We start from the raw sequence: 27583 nt of genomic DNA, 5'->3' as shown, positions 1-27583 counted from the left end.
TTTCGAAACCGTTAAATTTGGAGGTTTAGCATCTTCGAAGAATTTTACAACAGTCTGATTCTCTGAAGCTTTCAATAAAAAATTATATCTAAGAAAGTTTCTTAAACATCATTTTATATATGGATCTGCTGAATACATGTAGTATTCATATCTTCAACAAATTTGTTTTAAATAGCATTCGCAACAACTTTGCTATAACCAGTTTCTTACTATTTTTGAATAGTCCATAATTACTTTTAGAAGCAGTATTAAGTAAAATTTTATATCAGAAGATGCGCTTTTTTGTATTGGAGAGCTTCTCAGAAGTTGTTAAACCTTCAATGTTGACGGTTTCGAAATTATGTGATCTTGACCGTAAGAAAAGTTGTCGAACATTTGTTTCGCTATATAAAAGTGGAAGAATAATCTTGGACATAATTAACCAAAATTTATTCATGGAGATTTACATGCTGATCTAAATTGATATTGTTTGTAGACAGAATGATAACAACTGAACTGTTTTTGATTCCAAGCTTTCACGATTTTTGTGTATTCTTTAGTCTAGTCTAGTCTAGTCTAGTCTACACATACACAGCCAATACATGTAGGGATCCTAGAAAATTGCAGACGTTCGTCCACAATTTTTCTTGTCATTATTAATGTTTGTGGCTCATATTGAATATGATACAAGCATTAAAGCGGCCAGGCCAACTGTGCAACGTACAAAATAAAGATGATTCAATATTATACGGCAATGAAATTATTCATTCAATAAATAATTTAATTAACGGATTATTTTGAACCTTGAATAAGGAAGAAACGTGGACAACCGTACACAACCTTTTCAATTTTATAGGGGTTTGATAAATCGTTGGAAGTGACTTTGCTAAGAGGGTTAATGTCACTTCTTTGGTCCTAGGTTCCTGGGATGGGACAGCAGTATTTAGCTCTGCCCTGGCTAATGAGCCAGGGTTATAGTGCCCTTACTCGCTCTTCACGATTTGTGTGCATTCTTTAGTTGTTATAAACAAATATAATATTATTTTAATTAGGGGCATTTTTTATTTCTTTTTATTTATTTGTAAATATTTAGAATCAAGTTGGGAACGTTGCGTAAAAAATCTAGAATGAATCTAGAAACACTTTACGAGATATCAAAGGAATTGTTGGTAGCGGACTGTTGAAAGGCATTTCTCATTCAACATTGTCGTATCCTCAGCCCATTGATATATTCAGTGTAGCTTTTCCATTTGCTCTCCAATTTCATTCGGTTCGAAAGCAGCGGAATGCAAACAAGAGATGTTTATGATATTAAAATCAATTGAATCCTTTCTAACCACTTAACTAACTACAGTCGCGTGGTGATAATCGTGTCAGGAGATTCCTACCCGGATAATTAACATCCGTTTGGTCGCGATACGGCGTACGGTTTCGGTGTTGGGACCATTAATTTATTTACTGGGTGGGAGACAATGGATGCGCAAAAAGTCACTTCCTCCCTCACTTTCACGTTGATTGTGCTTTATTAGGCACACTTGGTATAAATGAATTAATAAAATCGCTTCTAATTTAATTGGCCGCGATGAGCAGCGGTTTCTCGCGTGATGCCCTTCTTTTGCATTAAGCTGAAAAGATGATGCCAGCCAGTATCAACGCCATAGTGCCACGAAGCAGATGTTGGTAGCAAGCGTGTGCAAACAAAACACTCGCTCGTCACTGGTGGACACCAATATAAAAGTAATCCCCCAAAGGAGCTGCTAATGAGGATGTGGAGTATTTAATCCACTTTTTATCGCATCGGCATCATCGGCCTGAGTAAGGCAAAGGTCAGACCAGCTTCTTCCGCTGATGAGCCTGGATTTATTCCGCGCCACTGTGTCATCGCGGTGTGGAACTGGAAGTTAGTGCGCCGTCGGTCGTCGCATTTAGCTTCTTCATCAGCTGGAGTGGCCCCTTGATGAAATGATATATCGTCTTAATCTTGATATTAAACTAATGTCATAATTGCTCTCTGTGGTCACGCTCATTTGAAGAAGCGCTGCACAATGTGTGTGTATGTATGTGTTTGTATGGAGAACGCAGACCGATCGACCGGAGCTGTATAATAGGGAGCAGAGTAGGGGAATATATGTTTCAAACACGCTTTTCGCGTTGTCGCGGTATGATTGTGGCACTCTCGAACGAACGCGCGCGGCACCAGAAGATTGAGGAAGTGTGCTTTTAATTGGTGTTTCCTCTCGGTACAATTAGGTAATCGTATTCAAATTTGGTGATATGTGCAGCGGATACCGATGACAGATAGAGGGATTGAGAACACTGTATACATTGTTTCTGATCTTTTGGCCTGCTATAGAGGGAATTGGTGACATCTCGAAAGAGAAATTGTTTTTTTGGTTTTTAACATATGTTACAAAGATGATACACAGTAATAACAAAAAATAACTTCACTATGCTATATTTCTCCTTCATGGAGAAAAAAAATTAGCATAAGCATAGCATAAGCATAAGCATAAGAGATCGCCCGTAGTTGCTACTCCGTTATTGACCAGAACCAAATTAGGTTGCAAAATGTTGATTGGAACAACATGCTTGGGAATAACATGATGAGCCACATTGTACAATCTATTCCGATCCCTGCATGCTGATCAATACCGACGCCGGCTACGTCCGAATGCAGATCTTCTGGGAAAGGAAGGAATGTTAGTCCGATACATGTTGCTACTAGAGACCGAGGAATCCTCTGCATCTCCACATGTATCACGGGAAGGGGAGAGTTGTTAGTAAGTGTGCCAATAGCGTTATCATGTAATAATTGCTCTGGGCAGCCGGCTGCCGAGAATTTGGGAAATTTATCATTTGTTGTATTAATACGAATAGCAAAATAAGCAACTTGAACTCCGGATAGCCGGCTGTAAGGAGCACTGCTTATATTTTTTAATAATATTCAATCACGCGACGAATTTATTCGTGGTTTCTATCGTGTCGGTGCTGATTTTACCCGGCGATCGTTTGAATAAAATGAGGAATCTTATACCGAAGGTTCATCAGACTCTTCCATAGGTGTCGCGGAGTTGGTAGTTTGGAAGGAAATAGGGTCTCCCTCCCCCATCGTAGCATTTCGTCACAAACCTCTAAATACCCCCTGGTAATTACGTAGCTTGACGGTAACTCTCCCCCCCCCCTGTCCCCGTGATTTTTTTAAATAAAAACCGATGTTAGTTATTCCCCTTTGAAAAAGCTACATAGCCTGACATGACCCCCTACCCTCCAGTCGTCACACATCATCACAAAATGCAAAACTCTCCTCTCCCCCATATAATGCTACGTCATTTATGGATGATCCCTTAGTTTGTAGTTCAGTTAGTTTTCGAAAACACGATCGCTCGAAAAAGATCTTGTTAAGTTTTTTGTTCTTCTAAAATCTGGGTAGCCGGCTACCGAGAGTATCCTATGTTTTCTAAACAAAAGCAATTTCAACTCCACACAGCCGATCGTGGGAGTATTGCCCAGAAAAACTAATCTTATCTGCGTAATGGGCCGGATCACTATTTATTGCGACATTATTTAGACTAACTTCGCTATTCCTTCTCTACGATATATTTTTTGGGTTGCAAACTATCGAGTGATAACACGTTATACAAAGAGTTATGATAGCTCTAGATGTTATAAATCAGCGAAAGTGTTTCCTATTTCTAATATCGGATTGTTTGTGAAATACATGTATACGAACGATTATATCGAACATTGAAGGGAAATACAAAGGATCGTTAACCTGATGGACGGGCTTGTTACCAGAAACGGAACTTGAAATTAGATTCATTAAAACAGACGCGGCGAATTTTCAGTACGTATTGATCCGCGTTCATCGATACTACTCAAATTAAAGTCTTATTGGAGCTGATTATTCACTTACCAATAGCTTTTTCAATATAATAAACTTTCCCCAAAAGTTGAACAAAATCTATTTTCACACATCGTCGAACCTCCTGTGTATTGAAAATGTCCAAAACTATTGATTGTCAACTACCAATAACTTTCCCTTCAATATAAAACACTCCCGAAAAGTTGACAAAAAATTCGATTTTGACACATCGTCGGACCCCCCCTCCCCCCTTTGCTTAGAAAATGTCCAAAACTATTGATTTTCAACTGCCAACAACATGTCCTTCAATAGTTATTTATTTCCAAACAATTGAAATTTAACCGCATCAACTTCAACTCCAATAAACGGGAAAGTAACGCAAAATGTATCGCGATAACCACCGATGAATTATCGACGATGACGATGAATCCGACGATACATTATCGTTAACGGAGTTTCCGATGACGTTGACGGGTGGTTAACGTTATCGACGATGACGATTAATTATCGATTAACAACTCTGAACCTTAAGGTTCGCCCAGGTTAAGTCTTCGGTACGGAGCAATACCTCGACCTAGGAACTTCTAGCATGTTGTTAGTCGCCTCTTACGACATGGGAGCAGTTCCCAGAGGTTCTATTCTTGGCTGAAATAGTGCAAAAAGATTTCAGCCCGCCGGACACCACACGGCTTATCTTCATGGAGAAAAAAAAAAAAAAATTAGGGTAAAAACTATTTTTTCTCCGAAAAAAGAAAAGAAATTGAAAATTGTTTTAAACCACTTTGCACGTAAAGGACACGAAACCTATAACTAAATTAGTTATTGGAGGCATTTCGAGTTCCTCTCATCAGAATCCGACACTAATTTAGTTAACGGACTAAGCTAGATTGACGTTAGCTCCAAAGAACTCAATCCGGCACTAGCTTAGTCCGTTAACTAAGTTAGTGTCGGATTCTGATTAGAGGAACTCGAAACGTCTCCAATAACTAATTTAAAAAAATAACTTGTTAATTTTGCATCCAAGTTAGCATTGTATAGTTTCGTATTTAGAAGTGTTGGTTTAGATGTTAGTGATAAATTTTTATTTTCTTGTATTTTATTGATCATTTGTACAAAATGATCACGAGAGCTGCGGGAATGGTTTGGTTTTACATTACGAAAATTAAAAAGATGAGATTGTAACTGGTTCATACAAGAAACTGTAGAGATATATCATTACTACACTGTCTCGCTAAGGTTCTTCGAAAACCAGTCTGCGATATTATGTTAAACTGCGAAGAAAAAAACGAATTTTTGAAAACCTACCCCTGGTTCGATTCCCATTTCCACCAAGAGTATTTGTTCTTATTTTGAGTCAAATCGCACAAGACTAACAATCGGACCAACGTACTCGAAGTTTGAATAAAATTTTTCGACATTTTGCCTAAAGAAAACCCACGAGCTCACTTTTTCGCCGCTAGGTGACACTCTATGAATCAGGTTATTACTAAAAGTGACAAAAAAGAAAGATAATTTTATTACCTACTTTGCCAAAGACTGCGAATACATCCAGCAATAGTAGCAGAAATTATTAAAATTTTAACGAAATGATGTCTGAGTCAGTTTTGCATGGGATCAAACAGCGTTAGTACTGAATCAGTCGTAGAATTTCACGAACTTTTTTGTTTGCGAAGTAACGGTTGAGTTTATCTAAATAGTATATTCGGAGAAATTTTAGTAACATTAGTCATCTTTTGGCTAGAAAATTTTAGTTAAATACTTCATCAAATGGAGGGGGCACCACTAACGAAGAGAGATAGAATATGGACACGTTCAAAAAAATACTCAGCTATAATTGGTCGGTGTTAAGTCATACCGAACTAAGTCGCAAAACATCAAAAACTGAGATAATAATAGCACTGGAAAAAGAATTTCTTCAGCTACATTCGACTTTTACCAGATTTGAAAAATGTAATAATAAGCAGAATTAGAGCAAACATTAATTCCCAATTATAACGGAAAGGATGTTGCGATTCAAACATTAAACTCGTTTTTCTCGAAATTAATATATTGTTACTTAGTCCGGTCTGACTTAACACCGACCATCTGTTCTACAAGTTTGTAGAAAACTGCTAGTTACTATCACACACCGTTCCAGTAAAGTCCAGCGCTGAAACTGAGCCGAAATGCTGGCTGGTTTCAGTTAGTATTTCGTCTCCAGTGACACAGCTGATTCTAGTTAGAATAGATTGTGTCACTGGAGCCGGAATGCTAACTAGAACTAGCCAGAATTCCGGCTCATTTCCGGTTGAACTTTACTGGGGCTGTAAATTTACTGTTGGCGCCTGCACATCTTCTCTATAATTCGAATAGCGCTAACATATCGTCCGTTTACCAATGCGGTCTAGCGGTTAGGTTAAGATTCACCATTATTCGTTGTCCTCGAAAGTCCATTTTTTGTGTTTTCATAAATGGACCACAGTTGAGGTAAGAGCCATGGACAGCGACAGCCGTGTGGTAACCGGTGGTGGCTGAAATCTCTCGCAGTATTTCAGTGAAGAATTGACCCACTGGGTTTCTGTTCCCCATGTCGTAAGAGGCGACTAATAACAGCTGTGCCGTCAAATGGTGAGATAACATAGTACTCACAAGTTTCCTATCTCATGCCTCCACGTGAGTCTATCGATGACATGTGATCGTTAGACTGGCGTCGGCTGGGTGCCAACGGGCGGGCCTCAAAACCCGTACCGTAGAATTTATGCCCCAATCCAAGGTGTGACGCGACCTGTCCCGAGGGATGAATTGCCGAGGGGGGGCATCAACACTTCGAACCCCAGCCCTACTTAAAACTAGGACTGTGATCCGAGGTGATGACAAATACCAAGCCGCGCACGGAGCCTGTGGGGCACCAGGGCGCGCCTCACAGTATTTTTGCCCTTACCCTGTCATTTCATTTATTTACTAATGGTTCGTGTGTTATGACTTTCTTTTAATGAAATAAGGTGAGGTAAATCCTATTGAATTGGTTTTCTTCGCTTATGTGTTAGTTTCTTCAAAATACTGTTAATAACAGTTTTTCGGTTGCCAATTGAATCGCATGATTCATCAAAATATATTGCTCTTTCAAAAGTAGAATAAATAATCAAGGTTGACTATTTCATTTATAGGGCCGTATCTTTGTTCGTTTGTGGTCAACCAACTGCGAGAATGTTTTTCTCAACATTTTAAACAAAGAATATAGCTACTTGGCAATTTCAGAAAAAAGGACTTCATATTCTAAAAGTAGTGAAAATATCTTGACATATAAACCAGTAGATATAAAATCTTTTTGTCTTCAGATAGTGACTTCAAATTAATTGCCTGTAATTTCGTAAAAAACTATACAGGTATATATCGAACAACCACAATGTTTATGTTATTTATTTTTATGCTCCAACCCTAATTGAAAAAAAACTTTCCGAAGGCTTAAAATACGCTAGATGATTGGTACGACGCAATTTGTCAATCGAAACTCATCATTGGGGGCCATGCATAAATGACGTAGCATTTTAGGGGGTAGGTGGGGTATACCAAATTCGTGACGAAGTGTGACGAGAGGGAGGGTAGGGTTAGAAGCTGTGCGACGTAGCATTAAGTTCAAATTTTTGCAACGGGCATCAAAACCCACTGATTAGAGAAAATAACTTAATGTTCCTCAATTCCTAAGAGAAATAAATTAAATTCACACAAGTTACTTTTCACGCGATTTTTCATGTGATAAGTTTCTTAATTTGCAGAATTGCAAACTCGCAAAAAAAAAACACGAAAATATTTGGTATGCCACATTAGTTAGCTAATCTTGCTAACTAGTAGATTTAGTTTGGTAACTGAAATTTTCTCTTCGGATTCAACTAAAAAATATAGTAATTTAGTGTAATGAATGCTTCTTAGAATCATTGGCAGCTGCAGGATTGTGAATTGAGAGAACTCCATGACATATAAAATTCAAAACAAAACTATCAACACTATATTTGTCATGAGATAGGCTTATTTTGTGCGCAATTTGCTGTTATAATGAAAATGTCAATAAAAGCCGTCAAACATTTTGTAAAGACATGCATTTAAAAGATTTATATAAGGTTGGAGGGGGGGTCCTTTGGTAATGCTACGTCATTTACAAGGAGGAGGTTAGAATTTTGTGACCAAATTGCTACGAGGGGGAGGTAGGGGTCGAAAATAACCGAATAAAAGTTACGTCATTTGTGTACGGCCCCTTGCCAACTTTTATACTTGTCTAAACGTGTCGCGGAAAGTACGGCAGGTTCGCTAGTTGGTCCAAACATGCCGTGGCGACCAGCGACTATTTCACGTTGTTTTTCGAATGCCGGATAACACAAAAAATCAAATATTTTAAAAACCTTATGTTTGTTCAAATTTTTTTCTTGGAATTAAAAACTGATAATATATGGGACATTTTACAACTCAAACGGAATGAATATCGCGTGAAGAAACCATTTCAAACTGCTTTTTACTGAAAAGTTGTTTTAAAAATAGTAGAAATAGTTGACATTTGTTAAATCTTTTTTGACCCTTTCAAGACTAAACGTTTGTTAAACCACCAGTGAAGTTTGGTGCAATTCGAAATTAAACTTCGGCTGTAAAAATATTATAATGAATAGGTGTATAAATTTTCAATTAACTAGAACCATTATAAATATTTTGAAGACGAAAAAATATTTCATGAAGTTGTTTAGGGGTACCTAAACAATAAAATTAAAACATGTTTTGCAAAATTAATTACTTTGTGAAAAATGAGGGGGGGGGCACTTCAGAAATTTTTACTCAGCTTCTTAATCATTCAATAACTCTTTTTCATGTTTAAAATGATATACATGTGCTTGTCGATAGTTTATGTTGGGGAAAGGCGAATAACTGAAAAGGGCAAAATTTTACCAATTAATTGTTTTTCTTGAAACGAAATTCATATCATAATTTGGATGAGTTCCTTCAAATGCATTTTGATTTGAAATGACATTTAAAATATTCGGTAATATAATTACGGTTTTGTACGTCTATTAGTATGAAATTTAAAATTTATAAATCTTAAATTAACAAAGGGTTAATGACATTTATAAAGTCATTGCTAGAAAAATATTTTACCGACCAATTCTTCTTCACGATGCAATGACATTCAAAATATTTCCTTGCGCTTGCTGTCAAAAAACGAAAATTTTTAAAAAAATATTTTTTTTTGTAATTTAATTTTGTAACATAATTTTTCTTTTGTAAAAAATGTCAAAACATTGTTTTCAGTGGATATTTTTTTCGCGCAGAACTATTTATTCCCTTTATCTTATTCTTGGATGGGTTTGCTGTACAAAATACGATAATCGAACAATTTTTTTTTCGCTGTCTGAAAAATCCTTTACTCTCTCCCGGTTAAAATAAACCGTTACTTATTATTTTAGGAAGCACGAACTAGCGCAACTACAGCTTCTATTAACGACTCATGCTATCACTCAGGTTTCGACATTTAAACACAGAGAACAGACATATAAGCTAGAACAAACTTTCCCGCAAAACCTGTGTAAACATTTAAATGAAAATACGTTGAAAATCACCATCGCATACAGGTTCGCATGTGTGAGTCACCATTGTATCCAAGTTTGCATACAAGGCCCGTATAGCGATTGCTGGCCGATCGAAGCGCCGACCAGTGGCAAGTTGCTACTTGCTGTTGTCATTTCAAAGCGACAGTTTAATTTCTTACACAAGTTGAAAACTTTACTTGTATGTCAGTTCTCAGTGATTTAAATATCTCGGAGTATGGTTCGACTCTAAAGGTACCTGGGGATATCAGGAATCTTGAATCTGAAACAGAAATGCCTACAAAGAATCAATTTTCTCCGTTCAATAACCGAAATATGGCAGGGTTCCCATTAAGGAGACCTGATCAGGTTGTACCAAACAACGATGTTGCCAGTGATGGAGTGCGGGTGTTTCTGCTTCCGGTCCGCAGCGAACGTATACTTCATCCAACTGGAAGGAATTCAGAATCGTTGTGTGCGTCTTACTGATGTGTCCTTTCGCTAAAGGATTGATTTTGGGATCTCTCATGTTAATTGCGCATCCGATGTGATATCTTGAACCGGTTAGTGATTAATAATTTCGAGAGGCATGTCAAGTTTAATTCGCAATACCGGTTTCCTTTTATTATGATTACATACATGTTTCAAAACATCACTTCTTCTTCGCATTTTTCGACACATCCATGATTCCATGACATCTAAATATCTTTTTACATTTTTCGCTCAAACTTTGTAAAATTTTTTATAATAAATTTAGGGAAGTCGACTATTGCAAAATATTTTACACTGATGGAACAAGCTTGCCAGGCCCGCTGGCTTCGGCATCTTCAATCAAAACTATAAATCTTGCTACAAACTCAGTGATCCTGCTTCAGTTTATGTTGCAGAATTAGCCCCAATTCGCTACAGCTCTGGGATCATTGACATCCTGCCCACAGACCATAAATTCATTCTTACAGATAGTTCAATGGAAGGTCTCCATTCGATGAAGTGTGGATGGTAGTCTTCTTATTTTCTTAATCTAAAAAATCATACCAGATTACCTTAATCGCATTGCTCTATTCCTGGTAATGAGAAAGTATTTGTATTTGAGTATTTGGAGCAATGAAGATTTAGAATCGTGCCTAAATTACATTATCTCAAAAGTATCGACGAAACCTTGGTTCAAGAAGATGGATGTGGCACGTGACTTCACTCGGGTGATTTTCCGGCTCATGTCAACTCATTATAAGTTGAATATGCATCTCGTGCTCTTAGCTCATAACTGGCAAAGGAATTTAATTTATTCCGCCAATATGAAAAAATTTATTAACAATTTAATAAAATGATTATTTTTTGCCATTTTGGTTGGCATCCTAAGAAAACTTATTAAAAAAGAAAGAATATGAATGAAAATCACCATGATTTGAACAGACAAGAAAATCTATTTATTTTAACAACCATCAAAAGCTCTTTGAACATCATTCCTCATCACAAGAACAATGTGTGCATGTGAAAATCTGCTAACGCACTGACGGGTCATATTCATTTCAATTGAGTGAGTTTCAGACGACCAATTTTTGGCAAATGCCTCAGACAAATCAGACAGAAGTCCACTCACGGACGTAGCCAAACGGTGGTGGAGATGTGCTAAGGGTTAGTTTCCTGGAATCCCGACAACCGAAAAAAAACTATTGAGTAAATTTTTACTTGCTCAAAAAATATTTTGTTAGTAGAACAGAAGATACGAGTTTGTTTGCATTTGCAATCGGCACAAAAATAACGTGCTGATGCAACACACAAATAATATTTGTGAGAATGACCAGATTTGCTTTCTATCAAAAGTTACGTCAGGGTGTCGGCAACCGACCACATAACCCTAACGTATCCAAAATTCGTTCACAAGATATCAATAGTCTTACGTTAAAATAATTGAAAAGAAACTCATGTTGCGCAATAAAGAAATAAAAATTAGTGATTAGTATTATTACTGATCACTTATCAACGGCACTGAAACATATTGATTCGCAGATGCTTATTACCCATTTTTCAATAGAATATTCTCATTTGTTGAGGTGTCTCCTTTTGGATTCATACAAATATAGCGCTGTATGGCATGCTTTGAACACTTCACAGGTTTCCGCTATGTAAGAACAGCGTATTAATAAGCACAATGCAATGTCAGAAGCAGAAATCACATATTTCCAAGATTTGTAGATTTTCATGTCCTGTATTCGAATATTTTCTAATCGTGCAGCATAGCCCATTTTAAATCCGTTTAGTCCATGGTGTAATTACAATGCTTAATAATTATGGAAAATTACAAAAATTCTTCATGGAAAGCGATGTTTGTTTAGTCCTTTCCAGGTTTGTATTTAATTGAGAATGATTTCTGTTTGTTATTGAAATCGAAACAATATTATACCTATGCAAATTCAAAAGTTTATTAATCTAGCTATATTTTCAGTAACGAATCACTCAATACATTTCCATGTCCTTACTCTGCTTAACATGCATTGAAATCACTTCATTTTAAGCTCTTCTCAAAACATACACATATCCTTGCCCCGTGCAATTCCCCACTTATCGTGCACATGCTCAGATGATTGCTCTCCTGCCCACGATGGTAAATTGTTAAACGTTACAAAATAGGTACGAACATGTGGTTAAACAGTTTCTGTTTTCTTCACCTTGATTCATCATCAGTGGATAATAGTCCTGGCTGCTTTGCTGTATTTTTTCGATCAACGTTTCCAGTCGTAAACTATGGCCACGGTACAACATTTTCATGATCATGTCACTTTCCCACGGGAATTTAAATTCATATTCAATGTCAATAATTCTTCGATTCGATCAACTTTGACCCACATTTCAACAAACTTGTCTCTTTTTTCATGTTTAACATTGAACTATTCACACTTAACTGAAATTATCAACTCCTTCCGATGCTCACTAACAATTAAATACCACTGCACTGGACACCATTCGCGATGGACCCAAATGTGTACCATCGCACCCAAAGTATGACTGGTGAATGAGCTCTGTAGGGACGCTAGCGCCCAACTATATACACAAGAAAATAAACATAACACATAGCACCGAAACGACAGCATTCGCTCTCATACACCGTCTCCACAGAATCTATATTTTAGTATGCTTTTTTTGTGTAGTGTAGTTCTCTCACTCTCCGATTATCTCTTAACCCAAGGCTCCTCACACAAGTCATCCATCCGTATATCATGGAATGCTATGATTTTGGTAACTTCGTTTACCCGAGCGCCCGTTGGGTATGTTGCTTCTATCTACCTTAGCAGCTCGGATACCAATATGCAGACTTTGGCGAGTGAACCCCGAGGAGAGCTGCTGCATGCGGGGCTATGCGCTGCAATAAAACATGGGTTGGATTGGGAGTTTCCTCACACTCTCGTTCTATGCTCGCTCTCCCCATCTCTCTCTCTCTCTTTCGCTCTCATATCCATGCGATCCGCGTGACGACGACAACGATGCGGTTGGGGGCGCATATTTATGTGTTGTTTTCTGCTGGCTTTCGTTGTTGATCCAAGCTTTCTTCTGCACCCGAAAAAGATGATAGCTCAGTGGTTTATTTACACATTTATTCGTTTCTGGAGCGGGGCGTTGTAACCCCATTGGGCGCATCTGTTGGACGACAACGACGGTCACGAAGACGACGACGACGACAACGACGACGAACGATGGTCAGTTGGAGCTCTCCTGTGATGATGATAAGCTCTGCGTCTACAGTTGAACGTTGTGTATTGGAATGTTGTGAGGAGGTACTTTGGCTAATTTATGCAACAGGGTAGCCGAAGAAATTGGAGCCGCCCTTTTGAGTCGGAATACGACGAATCGGATGATCACGCGGGTGCGATAAGTTTTAAGCTGATTCAATTGGGGTATACAACGACATTTTACGCGATCATAAAGGAACCATAACTGAAAGATTTTATGGAAAGGCTGTTGCAGCCAATTGACACGTGGGTTGATTATCGCTAGTTGGACTTTTCGAAATTGGTAAATTGATTTTTAAAACCAAGAAGAAAAAGGTGCAAGGCGATTATAGGATGAGCTTTTGATCATCCAAACTTAAATATCTGGCAATCGAGACGAGTTCGGGTTTTTCCAAATGAAAAATGTGGGTCTAGTGTTTTGAGAATTAAAAATAGGGTTTTGGTTCAATCAAATTAAACGTAATATGAGTTTTTAGCGATTCCAAACTACTGGGTTTCCCTAAGAATTGCACAAAATTTATTCATGGATGATTCGCTTTTCTAACGAAATGACTGGAGGTACTCTATGAATTAGAAAATGAATTTTTAGCATGTCGTTGAAGCAAGTGATGTCGATGATTTCTGTTCAATTCAATTTACAAGAATTGTTCGTACCTTCGAACTTCAAAAGGCGATATCTCAAAAACTAAACCGTCGATTGGAGTAGTTTTAAGTTCTTTGGATAGCAGAATGAATGTGTTAAACTAAAGATCTGAACTTTTTCTATAGAAATAATTTACATTACGAAAAAGCAATTGAGAAATTGAATGTTATGTCAGTAATTTATTTTTATGCGTCTTACAATTCTTGAGATGGTCTCTCATGAGTCACTTATCATGAATCTGTTTCACAATTTTGTGTCGTTTCAAGTTATATTGCGCATGCGCATATTGGCGCCGAAGTTTTTATATCTACGTTTTTGAAAATACCCAAATGAAGACGCCCTGTACCTCATAAATCTTTTTACAAATTGGATGACTAACAAATATCATATTGCAGAAAAATTAGCGATTTTTACTAGTTTTCTCAACTATTTCAACTATCCGCTGTGATTGGTTACTATTATTAACGTGCACATTAATATTTAACGATCAACGCCTTCAAATGGGTTTACATAAAAAAGCCGAAAAATTAAAAAGACTCAAAATTAGTAAAAAAAAATATTTTTTTAGCCGCTCACCATTTTTTATAATATTGTCATAACCTTGTATGGAGTGGTGCCCGCGAGTACAACAAGCAAGGAAAAACATCAAGGAAGCAACCACGACGACGTGACACGAAAGTGTACAACATCGGGAAATAAATGAACGACCCCCAAGACGCAATTGAAGAGGAAACAAATATTTTTCCGACGTGGAAAACACGTCTCCACGTGCAACAGCATGTCACCCGCATGAATACTGGCGAACAGAAATGAATACTTGGGGACGGGCATTGCGTAGTTGGTAAATCGATTGCCTTGTACGCAGCTCACCTGAGTTCGATTGCCAACCCCACACATAGGGTGAGAGATTTTTCGAAATTTGATTTCCCGAACCCGAAAAGAGGCGAATGACCCTCTATATTTCAAATAAAAAATCAATACTCGTTTAATTGTTTTATTTGTTTATATCATGGCTCCATTTAGCTAACGCATTGTGCCGTGTCCTATAAACGTATTATAAAAACATTATTGCGAAGATTACATAGAGTACGCAAATTATGTTTCCTGAACAAATTAATCTTACAAGTTTTGCAGCATATTTGATGTCAATAATCGTTATTTCAGCGAATTCATGGGCTTTTGAGAACTGCAAAATATTTATGTCCCTCATTTAAGCTGCTAAGCAGTTTCATTTTTGGAATATGCTGTAACAACCCTAAACTTATTCGATACTATTGAGGTATGAAATGGTCACTACATTTTCTACTACAATTCGTTCACTAATTTCGAAATTTGGGACATGGCACATTTTAGAAAACAATTTGCTAAACGAAAATTAAAAACAATTAGGTTTTTGGGATAAAAGGAATTATTTTTTGATATTTTTCACTCTCACCACCAAGAAAGAGATTTTAAGCTTCTTTAAGAAAGCTTGTTCATTTGATTGTCGGATTCGTTACTATCCTTTTGAAAAGGATTTTGCATTTAATGCATCAAAGTTGAACATACAGCGAAGACGAAAAGTGCTTCCATAAAAGTCCTTTTCTGCCGAACAACATTGTGGTTATGAAACTGCAGCGACAACGATTTCCTCCATGGATAATTAGATGGCTTCAATCTTACCTTTCTGAACGATCCGCTTTTGTTAGAATTGGCCCCATTTCCTCAAGCGTATTCGAAACGCATAAGTCACAACATTGACCCCCTGCTTGCCAAAATTTGTGCATGTGTTTTGGCGCTAAGTAACAGATTCCACTATCCAGAGACTCACTGATGTTTTGGGTGTGAGCTCCTAAGCATCTTGCTAATAAATCATTAGATGATAGAGTTTCGTAGATCCTGACATGTTCGAAAGTTTCTAAAGTTCCTTTTACTTCAGGCTGACGCCAATTGCTCCAACTGTCCTCGCCGGGTGAACACTTTGAGTGTTGGGAAGCCCAGATTGCATTTCGCATATGTTATAAAGAATTTGAGTTTCCCCGAATCGCCAGCCTCTAAAATTTTGTTAGCTGGCTGATTGATTTGTCAGTTAACTTTTCCTTTCCGTTCCCATCGATACCTTTGTTTTCTTTCTTTAGTTTTCGTTTTCGTAATCTCGTTCCCATACGCTTCTCAACATGTCCGACGGATTCTTTCTTCCGTACGATAATCTCGTCCCAAAAAAAAGCAAGAAACCATTCACAGACGCTCACATATACATAAACCGTAAAGAATGGTGAATTCTTTAAACAGTGATTTTTCCATCGACAAGCGCCATCGTGGTGCGCCGCGCTTAGTATCTCAGAAACGGCCGGAGATGGGTAGGGTAAACAGGTCAAATACGCCCCCTTAAGCAAAATAGCTATATTTCACCATTCGACACTATGATCTTCTCACTAACTACTCTAATTTCTTTTTGTTAGTTAGAAATTAGTACCCGTTTCATGTTTTATTAAAAAAAAATTTGCAAGCCTGTGCAATGCATCATACTAAACGTCATACTCGAGGCACGCCCAGCAAACCAGCAATCGTATATAAATGTCTAAAATAAATTACTAATAATGACAGATTAAATCGAAATTATAAATAGTTCAAGAAAAAATCAGGGTATGTTGTAAAAAGTTTACATAAAATGCAAATCTAAGATCCAAACACAATGTTTACATAAAGTTATAATGGAATCCACTCTAACTTAAAACAAAATTGTAAATCTGGTATGTTCATTCCAGTTTTGAAACATTGTATATGAATCGATTTGCAATGGGATTAAACTGCAAAATTGTGCGCAATAAACAATGTACGCTTTGCTCATTAAGAAAAAAATTGTTTGTGTCAAGAATGTCAGTTGTGACTCGACAGGTATACAAAAATGAAACAAACATTTTCGACAGCCCAAATTTCATCTTTTCTATAGACATGACGTATACCCTATCAGCCACAATTATGTACAAATGTGACTTTAAACAATCAGATGTTCCACAAAATGTGCATATCCCCCCTGCAGCTGTAGTATTTCTTTGAATGCACCAGGTTCAGAAACTCTAGCGAAATATTCTTCGAATACCAGCGGGTGCTCATTTAGAGAGCCATTGAAGAAACTTCCGGAAGGTTTAAAAAAATTAAATTGAAATCATCATAATGAACTTTTACAATTTCTTTTCTAAACAAAAATCGTTTGATTGTTTAGGGACATTGCAATTATTTGATTTTTAAGACCCATATAAATGATCGTTTAGCAATTGCATTTGTGTCATGACAAATCGCCTATACTTTGCATTGCAAAGTTTGCAACAAAATCATTAAGCGAGATATCGCTTGTTAAATTTCATACAATGTTTCAGTATAACAACTCCAGCTTCTATTAATGGGTGCAACGATCAACCAGGTTTTCACATTTAAATATCTCGGGGTCTGGTTCGACTCTAAAGGTACCTGGGGATGTCACATTAGGTATCTGAAACAGAAATGCCAACAAAGGATCAATTTTCTCCGAACAATAACTGGAACATGGTGGGGTGCTCACCCAGGAGACCTGATCAGGTTATACCAAACAACGATATTGTCGGTGATGGAGTACGGGTGTTTCTGTTTCCGCTCCGCTGCGAACATACACTTCATCAAACTGGAGAGAATCCAGTATCGTTGCTTGCGCATTGCCTTGGGTTGCATGCACTCGACCCATACGATGAGTCTCGAAGTGCTGGCGGGCGTTCTTCCGCTAAAAAATCGATTTTGGGAACTCTCATATCGATTGCTCATCCGATGCGACATTCTGAACCCGTTGGTGATTGAAAACTTCGAGAGGCTCGTCGAGCTTAATTCTCAAACCCGATTTATGGCCTTGTACTTCGACTACATGGCACAGAGCATTAATCCTTCTTCATATACTCCCAGCCGTGTTCGTTTCCTAGATACTTCTGATTCTACTGTATTCTTCGACACATCCATGAAGGAAGAGATTCGTGGAATCCCGGACCATATACGCCCGCAAGTGATCCCCAATATATTTTATAATAAATTCCGAGAAGTCGACTGTGACAAAATGTTCTACACTGACGGATCAAATCTCGATGGGTCCACTGGCTTCGGTATCTTCAACAATACTATCACCGCTTCATTCAAGCTCAATGATCCCGCTTCAGTTTACGTCGCAGAGTTAGCTGCAATTCAGTACACCCTTGGGATCATCGACACTCTGCCCACAGATCACTACTTCATCATTTCGGACAGCCTCAGCTCCATCGAGGCTCTTCGTGCGATGAAGCCCAAAAAGCAATTCCCATATTTCCTGGGGAAGATACGGGAGTCCTTGTGTACGTTATCTGAAAAATCTTATCAAATTACCTTTGTTTGGGTCCCCTCTCATTGCTCTATCTCGGGCAATGAAAAGGCCGACTCATTAGCAAAGGTGGGCGCATTAAATGGTGACATATACGAAAGACCAATCTGCTTCAACGAATTTTTTAGTATTTGTCGTCAGAGGACACTCAACAGTTGGCAAACCTCGTGGAGCAATGGTGAACTTGGACGATGGCTACATTCCATTATCCCAAAGGTATCAACGAAGCCTTGGTTCAGGGGGATGGATGTGGGTCGGGATTTTATTCGTGTAATGTCCCGACTTATGTCCAACCACTACACCTTGGATGCGCATCTGCGGCGTATTGGGCTTGCGGAGAGTAGTCTGTGCGCTTGTGACGAGGGCTATCACGACATCGAGCACGTTGTCTGGGTATGCGCCGGGTACTTGGACGCCAGGTCTCAGTTAAAGGATTCCCTTCGGGCCCGAGGTAGACCACCCAATGTCCCAGTCCGAGATATACTGGCAAATCGTGATTTCCCCTATATGTCCCTTATTTATACTTTCATAAAAACGACAAATATCCCAATTTAGCCCCTTTCTTTTTATTTCTCGTTTTAGAAGCTTTCTCTTGCCTTGTGGGACCGATCAGCTCCAGACTGCAACTATGTAACCGCCGTCGCACTTACCACTACGGAAACTGAAGCGAGAGCGACTCAAGGTCCGATGACTTTTGAAGGATTCCCCGCGGGTCCGAAGAATACCATCCGCCAATCCGACCTACTAGACTGAGGCGGTAATCTTTCGCTGATCTCCCGTTTGAGCGAAAGTTGCAAGTTTTGCTCTTCTCTCCCGGTCACCATCTACGCTTTCTCTCCCCTGTCCTTGATACAACTGCTTCTACAGCCCCCCTCTGAATATCTTGACCAAGCATAAGACTCCGCTAAAAAAGTTCAAATTTGTATTCTGTATTCCTAGTTTTAAGATAGTTGTAATTTTACCTCTTTGTTAAAACTATTGTCCCCCATCTTGTAAATAGAATTGTATCCCTAGTCTTAAAACACATGCGAATTTTCTCATAAATATTTGTTCCCCCTTTTGTGTACCAAACTATATTGTTAGTTTTAAGATAAGTGTAAATATTTCCTAAAAATTATTACTATTGAATTCCTTGTTTTAAAATTTTTTCATAAAAAAAATCTTTCGCCCCCTCTCTTGTATATAGAATCTTATTTCTAGTCTTAAGATAGCTGTAAAATTTTTCTTTTTTAAAAAAATATTTCAACATTGTAACCTCCTAGTTTTAAAATATACAAAATGTAAAAACAAAAGAATTTGGCACCGCCAAGCTAACGCATTTGTGCCTATCAAATAAACGAAATGAATAAAAAAAAAAAAAAAATGTTTCAGTATCATTGGAGTGCCACATTAATATAATCCTACACACCAAAAAATAATGAAATTTAAACGACATGTAAATCAATACGAATGGAAACATACAACGATTGAATCAAAAATTTGATTGAAAATTACGTTGAAATCAATTGGAGCATCAAACAGCATACAATTTTACACTTTCATTCGTGTAATATTACATGTCATTCATTTTACAGCAGTATTCGAGTAAAAATACATTGAAGTGCATTGGTTTTCCGTTTAAAGAAACTGTAATTTTCAATCCACGTGTGAAACTATAATAAAATTCGTTCAAGAAAGCACGACAAGTCGTGTGTATTTGTGGTGAAACTTAATTTTACATTTATATTCATGCTCCAAATATGTGCATGAAAATAAACTTAAAATTACAAAATATTTTTTTCTGTGTATGGCATTTCCAAATCGCAATCGCAAAGAATGAAAAATGTTCAAAAAGAGTCGTGATTCGACAGTGTATAGATAGATCAGTACATAACGATTACGCTGGGAATACGAAGATCTTGGGATCGAAACTGGAAGTAACTTGTAGCAGGTAATTTAATAATTAATATACAGATAACAGTGAACAGTTGACGGCGCCGATGGTTGGGTGGTAAGCGTGACCGCCACCCACCCCAGTTGGTCTGGGTTCAATCCCAGTCGAGGTCGTTGAGATTTTTCAGAGGTGAGAAAAATCTGAGGTCACGCCTTCCTTCGGAAGGGAAGTAAAGCCGTTGGTCCCCGGTCCATGAGTTGATGGGTCGATATCCAATCCAGATAGTGGGAGTGTCACCTCTCTGGCGTCGGTGTTTGGCCTCGTAGCGGAAATAGGCCGACGGAAAATAAACAGAATTGGAACAGTGAACAGTTATTATGAAACATCAGCGCAGGTCTTATAGGAAATTATGAAAATTATCTCCATTTTTTATATTTTCATATTAACAACTGATCATATACAAACTCAAAAAGAAAACATAGATGATCGTATAATGTTTCTGATAAGATCAAAATTCGTCGTATATTTCATCGTTCTGATATACCGCTTTGTACGTATATGGCCTCCACTTTTGTTCACATAGAAGGAATCTGTGCATTTTATGTAATCAATTTATGTCGCCTAAGAGTACGGTTAATTAAATTGCAACTTATTAAACTGGATCGAAATGTTGACTGGGACACATATTTTCAACATCCAGTGTTGATTTTGATACCTTGTAAACAAAATGACAGCGAACGAGGAACAACGACGAATAAATAGGGGAACCCGGGGCTATTTGGACCTACCTAAGCAAATCACCCTTTTAGGTGGATAGACGTGAAAAAAATCATCGGTCCAGTTTGATATATCAGCTACATTTTGGTGCCATAAAAGTTCGTTTGCACCACTTCATGGCAGCGCGCTGCAGCGCTAGGCGACGATTTGCAAAACTCTACGTTTTTAATCCTTTTACAATATAGGGGTAATTCGGACCTCCCTACGGGGCAATTCAGACCGTCATTTTTTTGCGATGGCATTATGTTTACCTATGAAATATTTATTAGAGAAACTCCTTAAGAATAAAAAAATTAAATTGCGATTCAAAAACTTAATCAGTATTTTCTTTGCTGTGGTGTGTGCAATCGTCTGTGCAGCCGCAAGCCGCTGAACTGTGGTTGATGGAATAGGGGGTCCGAATAGCCCCGTACGCTCATTTCGCACAAAAGTGGTGGGCGTCTTGAAAATATCTGTGTTTTCACCCAAACAAAAATCATTCCATAAAATAGGAACGTCAGCTTTCCAAACCACTTACCTGTTATTTTTTTCACTTTTATTTGTGCTTTAATCACGGTTTTTCCTTTATAATGATTTTTATTTTGAGGATGGCAAAAAAAGAAACACGTTTTATCTCCTTTCTAAAAAAACAAAGAATGAGATTCATCTGCCAAAATTAATGTTTTAGAATAGCGGTTCCACGAAAATGCACGACGCTCAGAAAGTCTTACGATTTTCTGAGAAATCGAGGGGGTCCGAATTACTCCCACGGTCCTAATAGCCCCGGGTTCCCCTATTTGTATTTTTTTTATGACTATCCTGACTGGAACAAACCAAGGGTGGTCAATCATTTCATAGCCGCTATTTATACTATTTATAACATTCTGTCAACATACCAAAATCGAAAAACTACTGCCAAGTCTGGCTCTGGAAAATCATGCAGCTTATAGGGATCCTAAGGTAAGACGTCAACTGAAAAAAGCAACTGTCAACAAAGTTGCAAAATCATAAAAAAGTTTTCTTCGCAAAAAATTATGTAATTTGCATCATGTATGATGAAACATATTTCACTTTGGATGGAAATGAGTGGCAAGGTTACGAAGCAAATTAGGGGGTAACTGATCAAGTAAAGTATATAGAGCACACAAAATTTCCGAAAAAGGTCCTAATGTGGCTTGCAATCAGCCCGCTCGAAATGTCGGAGCCGATATTTTTCGAATCGGGCTTAGACGTCAATGCCGATAGGTATATAAACTTTTGCTTACCAAAAGTTGTTGATTTCATCAATCGAAAGCACGAACGCAAGAATATTGTGTTTTGGCCTGATCTGGCATCTAGCCATTACGCCAAGAAAACTTTGGACGCAATGATGGAGTATGGCATACCTTTCAAGCTGATAACCCTCCAAATGTACAACAACTGCGTCCTATTGAGGATTTCGGAGCTAATTTGAAGCGAAGAGTATATGCTAATCATTTTCGTCCTAAAACAATCAAACATCTGATAACCAAAATTAAGAAGGAAATCAGGGAAATGCCAACATCGACTTTTTCGACTGTCGCAGAACTGCTCGAATGGGTGCCAATTTTTTACATTAGAGTAATAAGCTGACAAATGTTTTCATATAGAGAGAAAATTTAATAAAGTTTGTTCTACAAAAATTGCCTTTTGAGTTTTGTCCAAATTTCATTCCGCATACCTTATAGAGCAGAAGTCCATCTTCTCCAGTTTTTATGTGAAAGCTCGCCGCACGCGTATTTTCTTCGATTGCACACAACCAGTGAATGCTGTTAACTTTCGCTGTTCTCTCTTCCGGCATCCTCGTTACATGCCCAACCAACTACAGTGTACAGCGTTTGATCAATCATCCGATGTCAGCATGTTTGTAAACTTGGTACAGCTCGTGCTTCAGGCGTCTGCACCATTTTCCATTTTTTACTGTACCGCCTAATATTGAGCGCAGAATTCTTCTATCAACACCTAACACTCGATAGTCTACTTCCTTTTATGCACATGTCTCATGGTCGTACAGAGCTACAGGGAGTATCAGCGATTTTTATAGTGGAAGTTTCGTGCACATCTGTATGCTACGAAATGTGATTCGCGGCCACACCCTGCCTTTTCGTTATCACGTGAATGGGTGGTCTCCAAAAGAGGGCAACCCACAGATTTTCCAAAACAGACATTTTTACATTTTTTAATCGTCAAAATTACAATGTTCTTCGTTTTGTCAAAGTTTATACTCAGTCCGACTCTCACAGACTTTCTAACTAGTAACAAGCACAAACACCTTTTCTGCTGCTCTGCCTTCAACTCCAATTGTATTCAGCAATGTTAACCATGACTGCATGCTCACGATGCAAATGCTCATCCAAGTAGATGAACTAGGTGTTAAGTTAAGTAAATCAAATATCGCCAACTTCTGTTCACGAATGCGAAAATTTCAAACTCTGGTAGTAAGTGTATCGTTTCGAACTATTGTGGTATCGAAGCTTTAAGCACGCTTGTTGCTAGGCATCAACTCGCTTGTTTACATTGAGAAAAATGGATTTCGAAGTGAAAATTCAAACGCACAAATGAGAGTTTTCGGACATTTAGCTTCGGTCATCTGCACAGTGGCAGATAATTTGAAGTTTTGTTGGTAAACGATTAAAGTTTTGGGGGTGTTTTTTGCAGTGGTGTGCAATTGAAGTGCATTCTAAAAAGTACAATGAAAATGATAAGACGAAAAATGAGAGTGTTTCGAAAAGAAACCCCAAGTGAAGAGGGGTGATATTTTCGCACAAAATATGAACTACAAATGGTATTACGTCAAAACCTCGGGTTGATTGTATAGGAAAATGTTCTAGCTTCCTCAAGTAGCAGTTTCGTAGGGTTAGTGTGTTGAAAAACGTATTTTTGCTCATGTCAGAAACTAAGATAAGGCAGGGGAGAGGGGCGTGTGTGGCGTAGGAGCTATGTTGTGGCTCGCATGTATAATGTCCTTAAGTGCAGCAGCTAAGCTATTCGAATTGTTTATTGTGGATTTCATTTCACACTGCATCTCGCATTAAATCTCCGTTTATCAATTCGGTTTCCTTCCTGTGTACCTTTATCATCCAGGAGATAGAGAAAGAGTAGCAATCGGACGTTATCTATTCCGATCTAATGCATTTGATAAAAACAAACACGACATTGTTATAGCGAGACTTAGTTTTCACGGTAAATTTCTCGACTGATTATACTCATACCTGCTCAGTCGCGAAATGTCAGCGAAAATAGAAGATATTATCTCTGAAACATTCACCTTCTCTCAGGTGTACCCTAAGGAAGCCACCTTAGGCCTCTATTATTCCAGATCTACACCAATGACGTTAATCTTGGTCTGCGACAGAAATGCACTATGATGTTATTACACCGTAGAAAATTACACAATCCCACAATTGGAAATATATTGGTATTAAAATAACTCTAATACTAATACACACGCAAAGGACACCTTCCCTCGTATACCATTCGTTTCGCCGATAGCATAGCCAACTTCATATTACAGAGAGCAACTTATGCCAACCCTCGAATCGCGTGGGAAATGTTTATCTTTTCAACCAGGCGTTTCCTCAAACCCACATGTAACAACGATTCGTGGGTTGTTGATAGGCTTACAAATTTGAACGTAGATTAGAGTGATGATCAGCTTTAGAACATTTTTGGATTTTGCAACTTTGTGCGAAATAGCAACATTTAGGATCCCGTTTAATATGATTGTGCAGGTGGTGAAGTGCATTAGCTTTGCTCTTTCCAGTAGAAGTGACATTTGATGGTGTTGTTTGCACTTTTTCTCGGGAATGCCATTGCAGTGCAATGACGTTAAACCGAGCAATATAATCGGAGATAACGTATTTTAAGTAAGAGATTTCAAGATTTTCGGTCGCCTCGTTAAAACACGGTCTTGGGAAGTAGTAAGCTCGCACAAACAAACCGTTAACACTTTCACACACAACCTGTAACTGCATATAAGTTTCATAATGAAAAACAGCAAGTCGAGAATATTTTTTTTTATTTATTTTTAATGATTCACATTTAATACAACTCATTTGTAACAAAATGCTTAAATTCAAATAGGAAACAATGTTTGTATGAACGAAAAAACGTTTAAAGCTATCAAAACAAGATGAATTTTCATTAGTTTGTGAATAAATCCATGATTTCATAAATTGAATTGGAAGACTGGGTAAAGGAGTGAATTGCTATCCTGATCCACTTGGAGGAAAACTGTGAAATGAGTGTGACGCGCCTTTCTAACAAACAATTAAAACTGCTACGCGATTTTTTTTATTATGTGGCCGGATGTTATTATTGGAAGGAGATTCTTTGTTCTTGCGGAATGTGCGTAAACGTTTCTGTTTACGGGTCCGCCTAACCTTATTTTGGCCCTTCGGTAACAGCAATAATGTAAATGTCTACTACTGTAAATTTAACCGCATCCACTGCCAATGCCTTGAACTGATGGTGACTTACCACTGCATACATACATACACACATAGAAATTCATTTCACAAAAATGATACCAAACCGCTGAAAAAAAGGTATTGGTTCTTCAACTTTCTGGTTGTCTTATTGATTAATTCCTTCGTGGTTTTCGTCACGAAATTCGAAAAGATCATCCGCTTCTTGTACGTCAAGAAATTTATAATTGGGCTCACTTGGGAACGTTGGGAGTTGGCGTTTTTGGCGACAACTAGAATCTTGAAACGGTTCATTTCCTCTAGTGACCGCTTCGCGTAATTTTCCGTGGCCAGATTCGACCTGAACACAACATCGTTCTTCGTGTGGTATTTCTTAATGAAGGCCTCACCTTCTGGTTAGCAATTCATGCTGTAGACCTTCCCCGTTGGCCGCTAGTTTCGAATAAAAGAAGATCAGCTTCGACATCCTCTTCTCGCCGATTGTCAGTCACAAGATGACCTTCTTTGAGATCTTTGTGCAGGAAATGTACTTTACGTTACTACTCATCTCCTTCCTTTGACTGTTTCTTCAATTCTTAACACTAATCAAGCAAAATGGGGAAATTGCGACACTACTATTGTATTCTATTCTATTCTATTCGAACACTTACACAGCCAGTATTGAAAAGCATCCTGCAGTTATTCTTTAGTGTTTTCTTGTCAATATTAATATTTGAAGCATATAATAATATGGCGCAAATACTAAAACGGCCAGGCCTACTGTGCTTAGTTGGCTGTGAAGATATTTCAAAATTATACGGCAATGAACAATTCAATCGATGAATCGTTTTGAAACTTGAATGAGGAAGAAACGAGGACAACCGTACCGACCGTTTCAGATTATAAGAGCTTAGGATAAAACGTTGGGAGTAACTTGGCTAAGAAGGTTAATGTAACTTCTTTGGTCCTTTGAGATGGGCCAGAGGCATTCACAGCTTGCCCTGGCTAATAAGCCTAGGTTAAAGCGCCTTTACTCACTGTAGTGGAAAAAAGCGACACTCCTATTCAGTTAAACTACCGTCACACGCTATCCATCAACCAGTTTTTAAAAGCACGTAAATTTAAATTAAATGGCATGACCTCCATTGCATATCTTTCACCAAATTTAGAATTATGCATCCATTACTCGGCCTACTTGATTCGTTCGAAATGTGTTCGAACTTTATTCGTAGTTAGAAAACCTGCCTGTCCATTATGTGGTCTTGTAACTGGTGACATTGGAATATTTTGCGCAAACCAGATGCTGAAAGATGAGAAAACTTTGTTCAAATCATTTTACTAAATGCCACTCAGCTGGGAAGAGCTGCAAATATCGTACCCACCCGGTTGCTTTCGACTCGAGTGCATTGCAACACATCCGAAAAATGGGGTTCTCTTGACCTGCTGAAATATTCACAATGCATATCGAAACAACGGAACGAGTGTCAGCGCATTTTCCCAGTATACTAGAGCAAATCTGGTGCAAATGCAGCAAACACGAGATAAAATGCAAATTCTCATCACCACATCCATTACTGGTGGTGGCTATGTGAGTACGGTATACAGTGTGCAATGAGATGGGCATGTTTTTTTTCCATCGACCCTTGAACGATTGTCCGGGTATGACATCGTTGTATGGTCGAAAAGTGGCGCTGGTCAGAGCTCAGCCTGATGGAAAAAGTCAAATTTCAAATGCCCTGTGTGTGTATGTGTAGCCAACCGGTCAGCGGTTGTAAATCTGTATGGGAGGAACATTTTCGGTTCCCAACAATTTATTCATTTCACATATCCAAATTTCAATTAAAACAGCCGAGCAGCGTAATGTACTTTACATGTTTTTCAATTTCACACACAATTAGGGTCTGCTGTGCGCGAAGAACGACGACGACGACGACGACGACCGGTCCCTGGGGAGCAGTGGCCAATCGGCAATTCAGGGATCAAATTGACGGTGGAGAGAGAAGTTTTTATCATACCGGTAGCAAAAAGGTCCTTCAGAAATCACTGCTATGCAGTTATTGGCGGTGAAGTTTTACCTCCGCTATCGGATGGCTGAATCTATGCAAATTCGTGAGAGCACTTCATCGGTTCAAGCATGGTACAGTTATTTGGCTCGGCTGGGAGATTATATCTGCTTTCATTTGGTCATCAGCTTGGTATTAGGGTTGATTCAAAATTGGAAATTTCTGCTTTAAGACGGTTAATTTTTACATTTCACTAAGCTGCCTATAACCGCCCAAAAAGTATTGAATTCAAAATTATTAAATAAATTGCAAAGGAAATAAATAAAACAGAAAATTAATTTTCATACCGGATTCTTCGTTAAAAACTTCGCAATAGGATTGATAAAACAGATCATCTTGTGAGTTAGTAAAC

The 27583-nt window shown here is 38.1% G+C and overlaps 1 protein-coding gene across 4 annotated transcripts in view; it reads right to left on the bottom strand.

The window, feature by feature from the left end:
• LOC131686731 (zinc finger protein 423 homolog) overlaps positions 1-27583 on the bottom strand; it is a 241361-nt gene that overhangs the window by 58353 nt on the left and 155425 nt on the right. Inside the window, exon 1 of one of the 4 annotated variants that reach the window (XM_058970667.1) lies at positions 12057-12591. The exons of 2 other annotated variants lie outside the window; for them this stretch is intronic. In XM_058970667.1, coding sequence (XP_058826650.1) covers positions 12057-12162 — 106 coding nt within the window. In that variant the 5' untranslated portion in view covers positions 12163-12591. Of the gene's footprint in view, positions 1-12026; positions 12592-27583 lie in introns of those variants that run through there. One more of the 4 variants, XM_058970668.1, reaches the window with a different exon arrangement.

Source organism: Topomyia yanbarensis, chromosome 3 (genome assembly GCF_030247195.1).
Source record: "Topomyia yanbarensis strain Yona2022 chromosome 3, ASM3024719v1, whole genome shotgun sequence".
Lineage (NCBI taxonomy): Eukaryota > Metazoa > Arthropoda > Insecta > Diptera > Culicidae > Topomyia > Topomyia yanbarensis.
This window is presented reverse-complemented; position numbering and strand designations above follow the sequence as displayed.